Consider the following 17,469-nt stretch of genomic DNA (forward strand, 5'->3'; position numbering starts at 1 on the left):
TGTGATCTGATAGGTCTTTGATCTGGTGTGATGTCTGGATTGAAATTAATGGAAGGAGACACAACCAGCTGTTGACAAACCCAATATATATGCCAGCCTCATTCTTCTGTACTGTATACATTACATCAATAGGGAGTCATAGTTTAGAGGCCAACTCTTTTCTCATGCGTATTCCTCATGCCATTGAAGCAATCCTGGCTTTGTGTGACCTGTGCTCTCAAACCTTCTACCCTTTAGTGTTCTTACATGGTCCAGGGGCCAGTGCAAAACATGTCTTTCATCTTTGTAGACATAAAACCAATGATGACTAGACTTTCATGAGACCTCAAGTTCCATGTTTTGCTGGTTCTGACCTGTTAAGTAGTAAGCAAAGCAAATAAGTAAGTTCTTAATATAGATTAGCTGAAAAGTTGCAAAGAATTTTTTTTTCTCTAGTATATACTTTATCACTACAAGGATGCCAGTAAAATAACCTACAACATGAAAGCTGATACACCAATCAGTTGCTTAAAGGTTCAAACGTCCATCCTCATTACACTCAGCTCAGCTAATTAAAAAAGAACAATTAGACAAATTCCAATGTTAAAAATAGATCTCTAAAAGTGATAAGAACATTCAATAATTAAAGAAAGCTCTGATATGATGAAACCCATGCACTACAACCTGTGGCATAAGGTCTGCTCTAGGTGACTCGTAATTTGAGTAATGTACTGTCAATGACACCTGAGGGTATGAAGGCTGGTCAGGTGGACCATTAAATAAACTTCGACAGAACGCTTGAGAAATGGCAGGCTGATGAAGACAGAGGTGATCTCTATATCATGCTCAAGCAGATCTCATTGCACATGTTCATTCACATAGTTTGTGAGCCTTGCGTTTCTGAACTATTTACAGAAAATGGCATTTTTCATGCTGTTTTCAAACTAGTAATGCTTCCCATACTGGCACTGTTTTGATGATTATTTTTCTTTAATGATGTAGTTTACACCATGATTAGACCTAATGACGTGTTCTCACCTGACACTTTCTGGAGATTTAGTGAAAGCCTGCGATTTTACATAGATGGAGACAAGTCTAGTTAAACTAGCAATTTGTGTTCATGAGAAATCTTAAGGTTTTGTCTTTGAAAAGGAGTTTCATCTTGAACAGTTTAAATGAGATGGTGAGCATAAGACAATTTAATCTGTCTATAAGCTATCAGTATACCATCAAGAATGACAGACCTCTCAGACCTTCTTGATCAAATTCAGGGTCACAAGAACCTATATAACCCAAAAGGCAACAATCCCAGACGATGCTCAAATCTTCACAGAACATATACAGATACAAAGCACACCAGATCTGCCCACCTATAGCCTCCCCACTGGCCTCTGCAGTGCACAGTACATTTAAGTCAGTTAAACAACATTAATGGCAACTTCTTGTGATGTGGCCACTTCTTAATCCAACAAATTATTAACGCATTTTCCATCACCTTATTCAAATGTAAAAACACACCCTAACAAAAAAATAGAAGCTATATTTGGTCCTAACTCGCGATAGAACACCACTGAGGATCCACTGGCGATGGAGGCTGAGGCACACTGTTTTACTTACTTTATGTGATGACCTGTACAGAAGGCCTACCATTTTGCAGTTTATCTCTAGGGCTTCCAAAATTTCTTCCCATATCCCTTTACAGGTCAAGAATCACTTTTGAAAAATTAGTAAAATAGTCCTGGAAAGCCTAACATTCCCATCACCCATGCCACCTATGTCTGTTCTGAAAAGCTTCAAAGATTTTTATGATTTAAGACTGCAGTCAACATTTTGAAAAGATATTGAATGAATGGTACAATAAGAAAAAAGTTGTCAACAAATAAAAAAACTCTCATTTTAGTTTTATTTGCGTTAAGCTGTCTCCAACAGGACTGATTCCAACCTGACGGTCGAGCATAGTGTGAACGTATTGCCGTCAACTGTTGAGTCTGCAAAGAGGATTCCTGGCTATCAAGTTGTCTGTAATCCTGGAAACATCACAAAAGACTCTTCAGAATTCACCTGCGTCTGGACAGGTAAACATGAGAACATTTCAGTTGTCCCTGCTTATTGAATTTTTAAAAATAATTTCTGATATGCCAAATTATAAATAAAAAGATAACTATTTTCATACTGTGCCATTATGCAGCAGTTAGTGTTAGTGTGTCCTTTCTGTGTAGGCAAAATAATAAATGACTAAGTCCTCATTATTCCATTTTAGATTTCATACTTTCAGTGTACGTAGTCAGTTCACTTATGCATATATCCATCCATCCATTATCCAATCCACTATATCCTAACTACAAGGTCACGGGGGTCTGCTGGAACCAATCCCAGCCAACACAGGGCGCAAGGCAAGAAGCTAACCCCGGGCAGGGTGCCAGCCCACCGCAGGGCACACACATACACACACACCAAGCACACACTAGGAACAATTTAGGATTGCCAATGCACCTAACCAGCATGTCTTTGGACTGTGGGAGGAAATCAGAGCACCCGTAGGAAACCCATGCAGACACGGGGAGAACATGCAAACTCCACGCAGGGAGGACCCGGGAAGCGAAACCAGGTCTCCTTATTGCGAGACAGCAGCACTACCACTGCGCCACCGTGCCAATTCCTGAATACTATTATATTAAATAAAAACCCAAAACCCATCCATCCATCCATTATCCACCGCTTATCCGAGGTCGGGTCGTGGGGGCAGCTGCCTAAGCAGGGAAGCCCAGACCTCCCTCTCCCCGGCCACCTCCTCTGGGAGGACCCCGAGGTGTTCCAAGGCCAGCTGGGAGATATAATGCATCCAGTGTGTCCTGGGTCTGCCCTGTGGCCTTCTCCAAGTGGGACATGCCCGGAACACCCCCCCCCCAGGGAGGCGTCCAGGGGCCATCCTAACCAGATGCCCGAACCACCTCAACTGACTCCTCTCAATGCGGAGGAGTTGCGACTCTACTCCGAGTCTCTCCCAGATAACTGAACTCCTCACCCTATCTCTAAGGGAAAGTCCAGCCACTCTGCGGAGAAAACTAATTTTGGCCGCTTGTATCCACGATCTCGACTCTTTCGGTCACTACCCAAAGCTCGTGGCCATAGGTGAGGGTAGGAACGTAGATCGACTGGTAAATCGGCAGCCTCGCCTTTTGGCTCAGCTCTCTCTTCACCACAACGGACCGCTGCAGAGCCCGCATTACTGTGGATGCCTCACCGATCCGTCTGTCAACCTCCCGCTCCATTGTTCCCTCACTCGTGAACAAGACCCCGAGATACTTGAACTCCTCCACTTGAGGTAGTAATGTGTTCCCAACCCGGAAAGAGCATTCCACCCTTTTCCGGCTGAGAACCATGGCCTCGGATTTAGAGGTGCTGACTCTCATCCCCGCTGCTTCACAATCAGCTGAAAACCACTCCAGTGAGAGCTGGAGGTCACTGTCTGATGAAGCCAACAGAACCACGTCATCCGCAAATAGCAGAGATGAAAACCCAAACCCAAAACGCATTTCAATAATCTTTTGTTTGCATAAAGATTTTCTGTCTTACTCACCCATCACATATCTTTATAATTTTATTCTTAAGTTGTTCTCCTTGAAAGAATATGATGAAGGCATTCTTCTTTGCTTATTCATTCTAAAACAAATGTATATGTACACATACTTAGTATATTAAGAGGTCATAAAATTGCTGTGCTTTTAGTTTAGGGTAAGAATTTTAGGTTTACTAACTCTGACTCATGCCAATTTCACTTAACAACTAAGAGTGACCTATTACTTCATAACTACTACTAATGTAATATAATGTAATGTAATACTAATCATCACCATATTATAAATATTATTTATCAGACAGTCCTTGGCTATAATGTATGCCAGGCCTTGATCATGTTCTGTGTGACCTTAAACCATTTGTGAACATTTCCAAAAGTATTATTGGTGCCTGTTCTGTGCAACATTTTTACAGTGTTACTTTTACAGCGCATTCATTCACTCATTCAAAACTTTTTATTTCCAAACTACTCTAGTTTAAGTTTGCAGGAAGCTGGAACCTATCCTGGCATCCTTAGGCTCAAAACAGAAACCAACCATCAACCAAGTGCCAGTTCATCACAGGGGACACTCACACCAGTCCAGTTTTAAGTCTGCATCCGAGCTAACCTGCACCTCGAAACCAGTGAACCTTTGAAAAAACTCATGGGCACTGGGAGTATGCAGAAGCTCTTCACAGAGGGCGACTGGGCAGGCAATGCCACCCTTATTCCCTTGCTAAATATTACCAGTTGTAATTCTCAGATTTACACAATTTGCATATTCAAAGTATATTTCCTAAGCCAACACTGACAGATTGCAAAGTCCACACAACGCCTGAAGTGTAAAGCAAGCCCAGTGGCGTTGGTCCTAAGGATGTCAGCCTGCAAACTAGGACTGCGTATGCGGTATTGGCATCTCATCAAAGCCAGGCTCTTATAAAGATAACAAACACAACCATTTCACAGTGCTGCTTTGTATCGGAGGGCAAAGGGTGCAGCACACAAATCATTATGTCTCACTGCTGCCCACTTCTGATACACATCAGCTCAAAGTGGAGCAGCCAAAAACGTGTTTTCCCATTTTGCTTTTCCACTCCTGTTTTGTGCATTCTACTGTGTCTGCACACTGCACAGACGACCTTTGCTGAATGCAGAGTCAAGATACAACAGTCAAAAACCTTTTGTAATCTCAGCTTAACATTGCACTAGAATTTCCATGCGTTTATTTTGATTTTCCTGAATGCGGCCATTTTAATAAGAGCCTTGGCTAAAGGTTGTTATTATCTACAATACTGCCAGCACAGTGCAGTACTGGAGTTCTGGATGATTCCTTTTGTTATGTAACTAATATACTCACTCCTTCCATGCCCTTATACAGTGCTGACGATTGCAGTGTGGCGTAGTGGCTAAGGCCCCCAACTCTCAACAATATGGCAGCCAGCACAACTGCCAACTGTGTGACCCTCTGAGAAAGTCACTTAAATTGCCCATTCTCATATTGTACTGTACAAATGTATGGAAAAATGTACCAATAATATAAAGTGCATAAGAGCACTGTGAAAAGGAGCTATACAACAACAATGTTGTGTGTGTGTTGAAACGGCTTGTCAATGACTTCAGTGTTGCTTATTTTCAGGTCTGAATCAGACTACAGCTCATTTACCATCCATGTCTGGTCCTCTGTATCTGGGAACTACAGAAGTGAAGAATGAGACCCACATTATTAGGGAAAGCTGTGAGTTGCAAAAATCTTGAGTGTTGCCCCATATTTGTGATAATCAGAATTTCATTGAAAGTACTGTATGTGTGTGTTGATATACAGCAAAATAAATTTGAATTCTTCTTATGCTTTAGCTTTACTGTTGCTGCTATTTCATTCCTTGATACATTTTGTCAAATCTTCACCTAATGGTGACAACATTTCATTAATAAATGATGTTTCATCTTTTCCAGACAAAGTATGAGATTGAAGATCTTTGACAAAAAATAAATTTAATTAAAATATCCAGTCATCTATTTACAGTCCTCACAGGTGGCACAGTGGTAGTGCTGCTGCTTTGCAGTAAGGAGACTGTGGAAGATTGTGGGTTCGCTTCCCAGTTCCTCCCTGTGTGGATAGCGCTTTGAGTACTGAGAAAAGCGCTATATGAATGTAATGAATTATTATTATTAGAACCCTTTTCCTTCATTACAGGCTTTCAGGGTGTAGGAGCATATCTCAATAGCATGAGGCACAAAGAAGGAGCCAACCATGGTGGAGTACACTTACTCTGCCATCTCCACATTTATCAATTTCATGGTCAAAGAGGTCATAGTGTCTCTTTAAATTAAAGGTGCCAGAGTGGTTCTTCAGAGTGATGCCGTAGGGGAGCCATTTTTGGTTCCCTAAAGACCTATCCATGTGAAGGTTTCAGAAAGAACTTCTATTTATTTAGATCTGTAACAGACTCCATACAGTAAATGGTAACAGATTTGTGAAATACCAGTGAGTCTTGCTGCATAAGTCCAGTATCATAGGCTAAGTCCAGACCTTCTTAATCTGTTAGTGTCCTGCAGCCCACCAAAAAAAATAAAGATTTTTTTTTTTTTTTTACAACATATTAGGAAGTTTTTCGAAGCACAGAGAACCAGCTTCATATGCAAAGAACCCGTTCCAGAATGAAATAGTGCTTGGTTAAGCAATGGAGCTACGAGGAACCAAGCAGCATTGTAAAGAACCATATACTGCCACTGAAGAACCATTGTTTTTAATAGTGTAGGAACATGGCACAACCCAAACCACACTGGGTGGCCAGTCCATCTCAGGACTTACCTGCTCATGCTCATTCAGTGAAGGGTTGCCTTTAAACTGACCTGCATGTCTTTGGGATGTGGGAGGAAGCACTTTGAGAATGACCTGCATGGACACAATGGGAATCTGCAAAATATCTCACTAACAGTGAAAATAGGTAATGTTGTTGAGTACCGGTGTTAACCATTGGCCACCATGACATAAGAACATAAGAAAGTTGACAAACGAGAGGAGACCATTCAGTCCATCAAGCCCATTTGTTTAGCTAATAGCTAAGCTGCCCTTAATATCTCATCCAGATTCTTCTTAAAGGTTGTCAAGGTTTCTGCTTCAACTCCAAGTCTGTGTTGTTTGTTCCAGAATCCCACAACTCTTTGCATAAAGAAGTGCTTCCTAGCTTCAGGTTTAAATGTATTTCCCCTTAATTTCCACCAATGTCCTTGAGTATGTGATTCATCTTTAAGCTGAATGACAGACAGACAGACACACAGCGTGTTTCGGTTATGTGTAGCACAGCATCACCGCCTCACTGCACTGGTGTCACAGATTTGACTCCGGACTGGAGTGTATCCATGTGCGGACAGCCTCCTGTGATGAGGTGACTCTAAACAGTGGCCATCTTTTAGTAGATGGGCATCTTGTTGCTGATAGTTTTAAGTGTGTGTCCATTTTGGTCAGAGTAAGCACTGAACCCATCAATTTGTGTTAGCCAGGTACAGATACTGGTAGCTCTGGAACTGATAGGTTTAACACTTTTGATTTCAAAATCCACACACTTAGAGTCAAACTTTGCTTATCCTGTGTGGACTAAGCCCTGGGACACAGACAGGTGGACATGTTGTAAATCACCACCACACGTTTATTTGCAGTCTACTATTTACAAGTTAAATGCCACACAACCCCAAACTCCCCCAAAGCCCAGGCCTCACACTCTATTGCCTTGTCTCTTCAGGCCGCCTCCACTCCTCGCCTTCCAGCTTCGTCCTTCTTCCACCCGATTCAAGCCCTGAATGAAGGGAGGCGGCCCCTTTTATAATCACCCAGATGTGCTCCAGGTGATTCCCGGCAATCTTTCACCGACATGCCCCAGTGTGGCGGAAGTGCCGGCTGTATCCCCGGAAGCACTCTGGGTGTCCCTGCTCCTCTTCCCCCCAGCACTTCCAGGTGTGGTGGAAGTGCTGAGGTCCAGGGCCCCCAAGGCACTGGGGCGCCACCTGGCGGTGACCATGGGCCCCTACAGGGTTGAGCTTCAAAGCGCTGTACCTGTGGTCCCCATAGCAACCAGGGTGGTCGCCCCCACGTTGTCTGAGGTGGGCGTAAGCCCTCTTCCGGTCCTCCTGGGCATCCCAGCCGGGTCGCCCCCTCAGCCACCTGTGACACCTACTAGCACTGACATTGCACTAGCACAGACAGATCAAGTAAAGTGAGTATTGTGCTCAAAACGTGGACCTGTGTGTGTGCAGACAATTCATCATTAAAACATAAAGCACAACTCTTTGGATTTATCATTTCATTGTGAGTCTGGTAATGTTGAGGTATACTGGTTAACACTCATTGCCTCTCACTTCAAGAGTTAATCATTTTGAATCTGTTTTTCTCCAGGTATTATTCCAGTTTTGCCCTCACATCCTGAAGACATTTAAGTTGTTTGATGATGCTGCTCTAGATTCATAACTACTGTAAAGAGAGACAAGAACAAATTTTAAGGGTCTGGGGCACCCATAGGCAAACTCAGTCTGTTAAAGGTGTTAGGCGCACAGAAACTAATCCCGCTGAAATCGGACAGTCCTCCTCAAGATGATGGTACTTCAGGTTAAATTGAATTCTAGGAGGAAGAGGCGGGCACAGGTGTAACAGGTTCCGGAGGTTATGTCATAGGAGTCAGCATGCCAATCATTCTTTCTGCAGGAGGGAAAGATGGAGCGATACAGTTACTGCTTAGCGCCCTCAGCTGGCCCGGAGTAGTATTGCCTAATATCTAGGCCTTTAAGTTGTTACCCAAGCGCACATGTGTGACACTACATTCAAATGTATGCTTAGCATTATTTAGAAAGATCAACTGACATAACAGCCTCTTTTAGGACTGGGAAAGTCAAGTAACCTTACAAACTTTATGTATTTGGAAGCCTGAGAATTGGATCCCAGGACCCAGCACTCAGAGTGCACATTATGACTTGCTACAGTGCCGAGGGCTTCACAGTTCAACTGAATGTCTTCTGCTTGAACCAGCTAGCAATGCGCTGTGCTGATTTTGTATTATGCCACTCAGACTTGAAACAAGCTCACTGGAGTTCTGGTTTCTTATACTTACCTCTACATTTTTATCTTAGATACTAAGTCACAAACTGTTTCCATCCTTTGTTTTCTAGTTTCATTCACAATCGAAGCTACTGCAAGAAGTCCTACCAGCATTTTTGTGTACTGGACCAGTCTGACATCAACTTCCATGACAGTCTTTGGTTATGAAATCCAGTATATGAGAGTAGGGGACAATAGTTCTGTTGTGATAAGAACAAATAACACGCAACATTTGCTTCAAGATCTCCTACCGAGCACCACCTACAGCATCAGTGTTACGCCCTTATACAACAACGCTAGAGGAATCCCAGGATCTTTAACCATTACTACTCCAAACAGTAGGAATATTTAACATTTATATCATTTCCTTCCATGAATTGCCACCTGCAAATTTTAAAATTATTTTAAAGTAATTGGTAGAAAATTGAAATAGGTCATGGAAAGGTTAATTTTGTAATATTATTTTAACATAAAGCCTGTTGTATCTTACTTTTTCAGAATTTTTCATTTTTCCTCTTTTTACTTTAAGTTACTTCCAGCTATTTCATTAATATATTTGTGCATAACAAGACAGCAACATCTGCAGAATTAAGCTGGCAAGTGCCTGCGCAAATTGCATCAAACATCATGATGTATCGATTGTGCTATGGTCTTCTGAACAGTTCAGCCCTCATCAGAAATATGACCCTGGCGTCTTCAGTGCTCAGTTATCACTTGACAGGTAGGAAATATTATTTTGATTTAAACAAACTCCAATTTGTAAAAAGGAATCTTGTATTTCAAAGCTTAAAATACTTATTTAATTTAAGTGACTCTTTTCTTATCCAAATCCCGGATGAGAAATATTATATTTTTCATGCAGACTCCAGTTAAGTAGCCACCTCTCTTTGTAGGCTTGAAAAACAGCACCGTGTACTTCGCACTCATTTCCGCAGTATTGAGCCCCTCACTGGGTGAGATGAGCTCCATTGTCTACTTTCTCACAGGAGAGTGTGAGTCTCAACTTACAAACAATACTTTTGAGTTAATGTTAACACCTGATTTTTTTATTGATTGTTCTTCATTGATATCTCCAGCATCCCTATTGGTCAGTGCTATGACCAGCAGTCCAACCAGTGCTCATGTGAACTGGACCCGTCCAAGTTTGCAAATGGTCTCCAGTTATGAAGTCCAATACATCAGAGTGGAGGATAATGTTGGCAACATCTCCATTACCAGCAACACGTCGATCCTGCTTAGAGATCTTCTCCCCAATTCCACATATTGTATCACTGTAACCCCGCTAATCAATGGCACCAGAGGAAATCCAGGATTCACAGCGATCAGCATGCCACATGGTCAGTTCTGTATTTTGAAGATAGTTGTACCAGGAGGGGTGACTTTCATTTCAATGGAAAAGATTCTTGATGGTTTACAAATTTGTTTGAGTTCAAGCATTTCAATGTGCTGTAGCACTACATTAACATCTGTAAATGTTTTGGCTGTGAAGCCTTTATCAGAAAATAACTTTTACCTGTTTTATTAGTTATCTTTATTTATTTATGGAGTATTTCTTTTGAAGTGAAAAAATGTGCTAGCAAGTTTGGGCTATCTTCTAGGGGCCACACACAAGCAAGCACTGTAACCCTATAGTCCCAGAATCCTACATTCAAATCTCTGCCTTGTTGCTGGCTGTGTGCAGTTTGTGTGATTTCTTTCAGAGTATCCCCTTCTTCTTTCACATCTGAGATAAATACAAGTTAAGGTGATTGGCCACTCTAAACCAGTCCAGTGTGAGAAACTATGGGTGTGTATGGGAGTGCACTTTGTGCTGGACTAGCACCCCACGGGGGTTTGATTCTTGCATTAGAGTTAATGTTACACATACAGAAAGCGAAAATTTAGGTTATGCTGTTAAAGTTGTTAATTAACAATAAAGGGGGAAATTATATGCTAGGGACAGTATATTGTATGAAGTGCTGGTAGTGTGATATATTGGACTTTAAATTGCATAGCTGTTGGTTCAGTTGACACATTCGGCTCCATTTGTGACCCTGAACAAACCACTTAACCTGTTCCACTTTTATCTTTTAATGTAAAAAAATATTCATAAACATATCCTGGTCTTTCCTAAAGTTCTCCACCAAATTTTGCTGGAGTGTCCCAGAAAATCGGAAGACCTTTTACCAAGGTTTCCCTCCCAGTGTATTTGAAACCCAGTAACACACAGAGCAGACCCATCAACCTTAACATAAGCGGAGTGATCCAATGCGAACAGTCTAATGAAATTCGAAAGACACAGACTATTATATAAGTGCTGCTCCACATTATATCACTCCTTACGTTATAATATTTTACATGTGTTAATGAAAAAAAGAATCTAATTGGACCTTTTTCTGTTTTCCAGAAGTTAGTGCTAAGGCAACCCCATCACCACTGCATTTGACGGTGTCAGAAATTGGACAAGGAGTGGGCTTGTTTTTAGTGACCTGGCAGCCTCCTGAAGTACCCGTTGGGACCATCTTGCACTACAATGTAATTCTGAGGATATTCAACTTACATATTAATTGCTTTTAATTGTTGATCTTTTAGTCCACAGCCATGACTTTGATTTAACCTTGTCATCACCTACTGGATTGAGTCAAGTATGTTACAGGAAGGTTGTAAACCTAACAAGAAAAAAATAAATAAATAAAAAGTTGAGTCAACTACTGTTTAAAATTTAAAAGGTAAATGCAATAGGTGTACCGAAACTTAATTAAAAGTAGACTTTGAGAAAAGAGATCTGATAGTTAGCATTTAGTTAGCCATTATTTTATTTCAATACATGAGCAGATCATGGAGAAGGACTATGGTTGGTGCTGCCTCTTCAAATTTGAGCCTGTCAATGTCCAAGTGAGGTTTGCCATGTTTCCTGGTGCATGCCTCACATCCTAAAGATGTGCGGGTTAATTCTAAATTGACCCAGTCGTGTACTGTACATGGCACAGAATGTACATGAACGAGTATATAACAAAATGGCATTCCAGCAGAGCAGTGCTCACCACTACTGGTCCTGTGTTCAGATCCCTTGTCTGTCAGGAGTCTACACATTCTGCCTGTGTCTGTGAGAATCTTTCTTTCACATTCTAAAGACATGTATGTTGTGTTTGTCGGTGACACTAAACTGGAAACCAGGGTGTGAAGTGGTGTGTGCCATGTGGTGGTCTGGTGCCTAACAACCACTGCTGCCATCAAAGGCTGCAGCCTCCTGTGACTTGGAACTGGATCATGAAAACTGAAAATGTACTTTATGTGAGTAGATAATTATGATACTCAGTAACCAGTTACCTTTTATTAATTGGCAATTTATATCATTGAAGAAAGAATTGCTGCATTTATAACTGTAAAACATCCATTTTCGTATTCCTCTTTGTGGAAACAAAAGCTCTTTCAAGGCCGGAGTCATCCATGGATGGAACACCAGCCCATTGTAGGCACCTTCATGCACACACTTACACAGATTTATGTCAGGCCATTTTTGATTCTCCAGTCTGCTTAATATGCTTTTTTTTTTACAATTTTCACTGAAGTGTCCACTCGGCCACCTAACTAAGTACCAATATAAGTCTTTATTTCAGAAAATGTACAGAGAAACATGGCATGAAACACTTGCCAGGATAAGGACAGTGGAGAGGCTCAGAGTTCTTAGTAATGAATTGAAAATGAAGCTTCAGTACATCTAATGGCACCTCGCAATGCATTGCTCTGGTCATTCATCAACCTCTTTTTTTATGAAATTAAGATTGTGAAATGTAATTAAATTTAGCGAAATGAAGAAAGATGAATTTTTATTAAAGACTGGGTTGAAGACTTCTCTGCAGGCAGCTCCTACAGCTAAACTTAGCTGTTTATCTGAGATTTATTCTCTTTATTTGCATAAAGCCTGCAGTTGTTTCAAATCTTTCAAACTTTTTTATCTCTAGTACAGAGTGGATGATTTTGTATTTTCCTAAAATCCACAATTCAGTATCACCTCTGTACAGTGGCCCCAAAAAGCATAAACAGTTTTGATGTTCCTTGCATTACTCTTGACTACGTATTGATTAAAATGTATAAGCCTAACGCTTGTGGTATATGAAATTACAAGTGTTCACTTCCTGTAGGTGTCTGTACAGGCCAATGGCTCTTCAACTGCTTGGTACTACACGGACAATCCCTATCTCTACCTTCAAGATTTCCTACCGAACACTGTTTACAACATCAGCGTCACAGCCGTCGGAGAGAATGGCGAGAGTCTCCAAAGCGACACAGCTATGGTCCAACTTCAACCTGCAATTGCGTCCAGTTCTGGTACAAGTGCTTTTGGCATTTTTATTTCTTGATTTTTTTTCATTTGGTTATATAAATTATAGTCCAATAAATGAGTTGTGAGTTAATCAGATTTTCAGTAATGGTCTTATTGGCAACATCTCTGACATCTCCTTTGCTTCTCATTTAGAGAACAACAAATCAGAACATTTAGTGTGAGATGATCGTTCACAGATATTGAGGCATGCTAAAGGCTAGCAGAGGTTCAGCAAAGTAATAAAGGGCAACACTAAGAATAATGAAGTTTATGAACAGCTCATCTTAATGTTGTTGTTTTCAAATTTTAAGTGAAATAGCACTTAATAAAAGTGGTGTTTGGGATTATTCCAGTTCAGTAGACTAAGGCGACATTCTTGAAGCTTGGTGTAAGTAACCACAACTAGCTGTAACACAAATAGCTGTAACGTCCGATCAGATGTTACCCTAAACAGTGCTGCTCGAGGTTTAGGAATTGCAAAGCATCCAATACTATCTAGAAGATAAGCGAAAATGTTATTATAGTAAGGTCTAAGCTTGAGACATTCCTAGAAATATGACCTAGTGAGGCAGGTGATTGATGACTGAGTTTACATCTGGTTGCACATTTTGGACAATCTGAGTTAAGAGAAATGAATAGTAATGTATGCATTTATTCAGAGCAAGTTCGTGCAGATCAATGAGCTGTTCATTATATCAATAGCTGACCGGCAGCACTGGGGCTCACAGCTACAAACAGCCTGAACAGCAGGAGATGGCAGAATGGAAGATGAGACTTTATTTTACTAGACTACTGCATGCACACTCTTTACTCTTTATAAACATGCCACAATCAAACAGAAAAACAGCCCAATCACAACTGAGCATTTCTGCTAAAGAAATGGCTTCCTGACAGTCATGAAAAGTACATTTGCATGATCAGCAATATCAATTCATAATACATTTTGGTATCTGTGTCCCAACATCGCACCTTCATTATTTGAAACTCTCATTCACATTGTTTCCTCAAATTATCTAGTGGTGATTTGTTTAAAATAAATTGGTAATATCTGAGTCCTGCGGTGGGTTGGCACCCTGCCCAGGATTGGTTCCCTGCCTTGTGCCCTGTGTTGGCTGGGATTGGCTCCAGCAGACCCCCGTGACCCTGTGTTCGGATCCAGCGGGTTAGAAAATGGATGGATGGATGGATGGTAATATCTGATGTTCCGACTTATGCATTGTTTGCTGCTAGACAATATAATTTCCACTGGAGATATTAAGGAAAATATTTAAGAAAGGTTTCTTTTAGTCTCTAAATTCCATATTGTTGCAGAAATGTGTCGATGAAAAGGTTATGCATGGGGCACAGTTGTTGAAAGGATGCAAAGATATAATCAATATACAAATCTAAAACCTTCAATACCAAGCACTTTCCATGTGTTAAATACTGTATACATGTATGCAAAGCTCAACAACATTTTAAGCCTTAAACAGTCTTCTCCATTGATATCAGACACTGAGTGAGTGCTGACCCATCTGGTTACTGTTTAGGCCATGGAAAATGATGGTGACTTGTACACAAAGCTTACAGAAAAGAAATAAAGCAGGATTTCCTCTCCATGCCCAACCACAACAATTTCCTTTCTTTCTGATTTTTTTTACACAGTCTCGTTGCACATATATTCTCAACTCCACAGAAGAGTGACCAATGAAGTAACACCATGTCCTCCATGCTTTAGATCTTTGAAGAGTTGGATTTTGTTTGTCTCATTTTGATTAAAATGTGAGAAATGAGAAATGAACACTGATCCAGAAAACCTGAACCAATGCAGCAATAATGTGCACAAGGACTGTGCACACAGTAGGCTTTCATTTGTCCAGCATGTTTTAACTGGTAGCAATATGCTCACTGTAGTTAGATTTTCTTTTTAAACACTGTAAACAGAGACACCCCCTCCATCACTGTGAAATCAAAAATAAGCATGCCAGTGTTATTCATCATAATAAACAGATTGTAGTGGGGCCACATAAGTGTTGTTGTTTAGTGTGTTTGTACTCTGTCATGTTTCGTCACATCACCCTGTTTAAACTACAGTAGTATGTGTTTGTTTAAATGTTGTCCCTATAAGAACAAACGGGGAAGGCTGTTGTGGGGAGGCAGCGACCCCCTGGAAACGTCAGAACCGGAGGTTTTTCCATTACATCTGGCTCATTATTATTTAAATGGAAAGGTGGGGGAGAGAGGAGAGAGAAGGAGATTCACCTAACCGCAACTGATCATCAATTTCTACCTTCATTCACATCGCAACATTTTTCCAGTTTGTTATTTTGTGTGCAGGGACAAGAGAAGTTTTATTATTGTATACATATATATTGCCATTCACGTTGGTGGTCTGGTGGAGGGATATATATATATTATGCTGGGGTTTTGTATTATTATATTTTTCATTTTATTTCATCTAATATATTACTGCACTTGATTTACATTTGGATATTGTTTGCTTGTGTTTAACCATCGATTAGGGGAAAATATTATTTGTCAGAAGTATGGCTTAGTAGATTTAGGTTTACCTCAGTAATTTATCCAGGCCATGGGACCTGGTAGTGTGGCTGCTGGCCGGGTAAGGGGTCGGCCATTACATAAGTGGTGCCCTCTCTGAGGAACTAGATTATCGATCTGACTAAGCTGTCTGCCCTTAATATTTTCCTTGATTACCACCATGTCTTTTATGCGTGCCAAGCAGGACGACACCATTGCCCCGCCACGGTGTGAGTAAGGAGTAGCTGGGGCTTGGCACATCACGGTCAGAGCACATTCAGTGGTGCAGGAGGGAGTGAATTCTTTACAGTCGCTGTACCTTGAAGATCACCATGGACCTGAAGAGGATGGCCAGGAAGATGCTTTGCCTCTGTGGGAAGATCTGGCACAGCAACTCACGCGATTGAATGAGAGAGTCAGTGAAGTAGCCGAAAGTGCATTAGAACGCGAGGATGCTTTATGGGCCTGCATCAGCAGCTCCCAGGAGGATATGAAAGAATATATAAATGAACAACTTAAACTCCTGAGGCAAGAGATCGTGCTATGCCTCCAGAGGCGAGATTGACGCTGGCAAGAATCTCTTCAGGGGAAATTCATCAGGAGTCTATAGACATACCGTCAGTCACCTATCCACTCTATGCCTCAGGGTTCTCAAGGTGCTATATATGTTAACCAGCCCGCCACCCCTGGGGTACGCCTGGCCTTTCCCAAGTTGGGAGCTCAATATACTACCGATGATGTCCTCAATTTTGTGGAAGAAGGGGAGGCATATTTGGTTGTCACTCCTTTGACAGCTAAAGAACTTTTGGGAGTGATAGGGGCCTCCCTTTCGGGGCCAGTGAGCAGCTGGTGGCTGACCGCAAAGAAAAACATCAGGGACTGGAGATCCTTTCGACAAGCTTTCCTCGCAGCTTTTCTTCCTGAGGATTACAAGACCGAACTTGAAGACAAGCTGTGATCCATGGTACAACTTCCAGCACAATCCATCTGGGACTTTGCCTATGAATGTAAGGCTTTATGTTTAAAGTGGCAGCCAGCCATGTCCGAAGAAGAAGTGGTCCGCTGCATCCTGAATGCCTGCAACCCGGGGCTAGCTGGGTGTCTCAGGGGGGTTGTGGGATCAGTGGAAGATCTGGTTAAGGTTGGCTCACAAGTGGAACGGGATTGAGTTAACTACTCCATTTTACTATGGAGTAAAATACAGTCCAGTACGAGGGAAACCCAGTCCCTAAAATCCCAACGAGCCAAACCTGGCCAGTCGGAAGCCGATCTCACGATTATGCAGGTTAGTGTGTCCCTCCTGGTCACCCCAGTGACGCTGCGAGGGTGGCTGGTGGATGCGGTAATTGACACAGGGAGCCATCACACCCTCATACAACATAACGTTTGGAGGAAGATTTGCCCACCGTCAGACAAAATAACACCTGCCCCATCTATCTGATTTCTGTTGGCGGATGGGAGTGAACACAAGGCTTTGGGCAGAGTCCCCCTGAGGAACAGCTTAATGTCCACCACCTGGGAAATGGAGACCTATGTCCTGGATGATCAGCACCTGTCCGTCCCATTACTCCTTGGGCTGGATTCTTTAACAGCCATGAAGATGTCTATTCACCTATGTCCCAGGGGGTATACGGTGCCAGGGGAAGGGGTATGCAATTTTATACATAAGCCAAGAGCAGATCTAAGTCTGAAGCACATCAATTTTCATGCAGCAGTGAGAAGTGAAATCCAAACCTCAGCTACTGCCCCAGTGGAGGAAGAACCCAAAGAGGTCAGGCTGATGTTGAAGAAGTGGTCGGGGTTATGGACAGATCAACTAGGAGTCGCCCGTGGGGTTACCTACGTGATCCATATCTCCGACGAAGTCCCTGCTTGACACTGGGCATATTGCATTTCTCCACTGAAGAGGGACATTATTAATCGACATATTGATCAAATACTTGCCAAGGGAATAATTGAACCATCTTCCTCCTTCCGGGCGTCCCCTGTAGTCCTAGTGAAGAAAACAGATGCCACCTA

General features: G+C 41.8%; 1 protein-coding gene across 1 annotated transcript in view; it reads left to right on the plus strand.

Annotated features, from left to right (window-relative positions):
- The first annotated feature begins 1,190 nt into the window (after positions 1-1,190).
- LOC127527720 (collagen alpha-1(XII) chain-like) overlaps positions 1,191-17,469 on the plus strand; it is a 47,698-nt gene continuing 31,419 nt past the window's right edge. Inside the window, exons 1-8 of the mRNA XM_051927370.1 lie at positions 1,191-2,054; positions 5,175-5,273; positions 8,699-8,965; positions 9,157-9,348; positions 9,521-9,619; positions 9,704-9,964; positions 11,014-11,141; positions 12,752-12,938. Coding sequence (XP_051783330.1) covers positions 5,207-5,273; positions 8,699-8,965; positions 9,157-9,348; positions 9,521-9,619; positions 9,704-9,964; positions 11,014-11,141; positions 12,752-12,938 — 1,201 coding nt within the window. The 5' untranslated portion in view covers positions 1,191-2,054; positions 5,175-5,206. The remainder of the gene's footprint in view (positions 2,055-5,174; positions 5,274-8,698; positions 8,966-9,156; positions 9,349-9,520; positions 9,620-9,703; positions 9,965-11,013; positions 11,142-12,751; positions 12,939-17,469) is intronic.

Source organism: Erpetoichthys calabaricus, chromosome 1 (assembly GCF_900747795.2).
Source record: "Erpetoichthys calabaricus chromosome 1, fErpCal1.3, whole genome shotgun sequence".
NCBI classification, from domain to species: domain Eukaryota; kingdom Metazoa; phylum Chordata; class Cladistia; order Polypteriformes; family Polypteridae; genus Erpetoichthys; species Erpetoichthys calabaricus.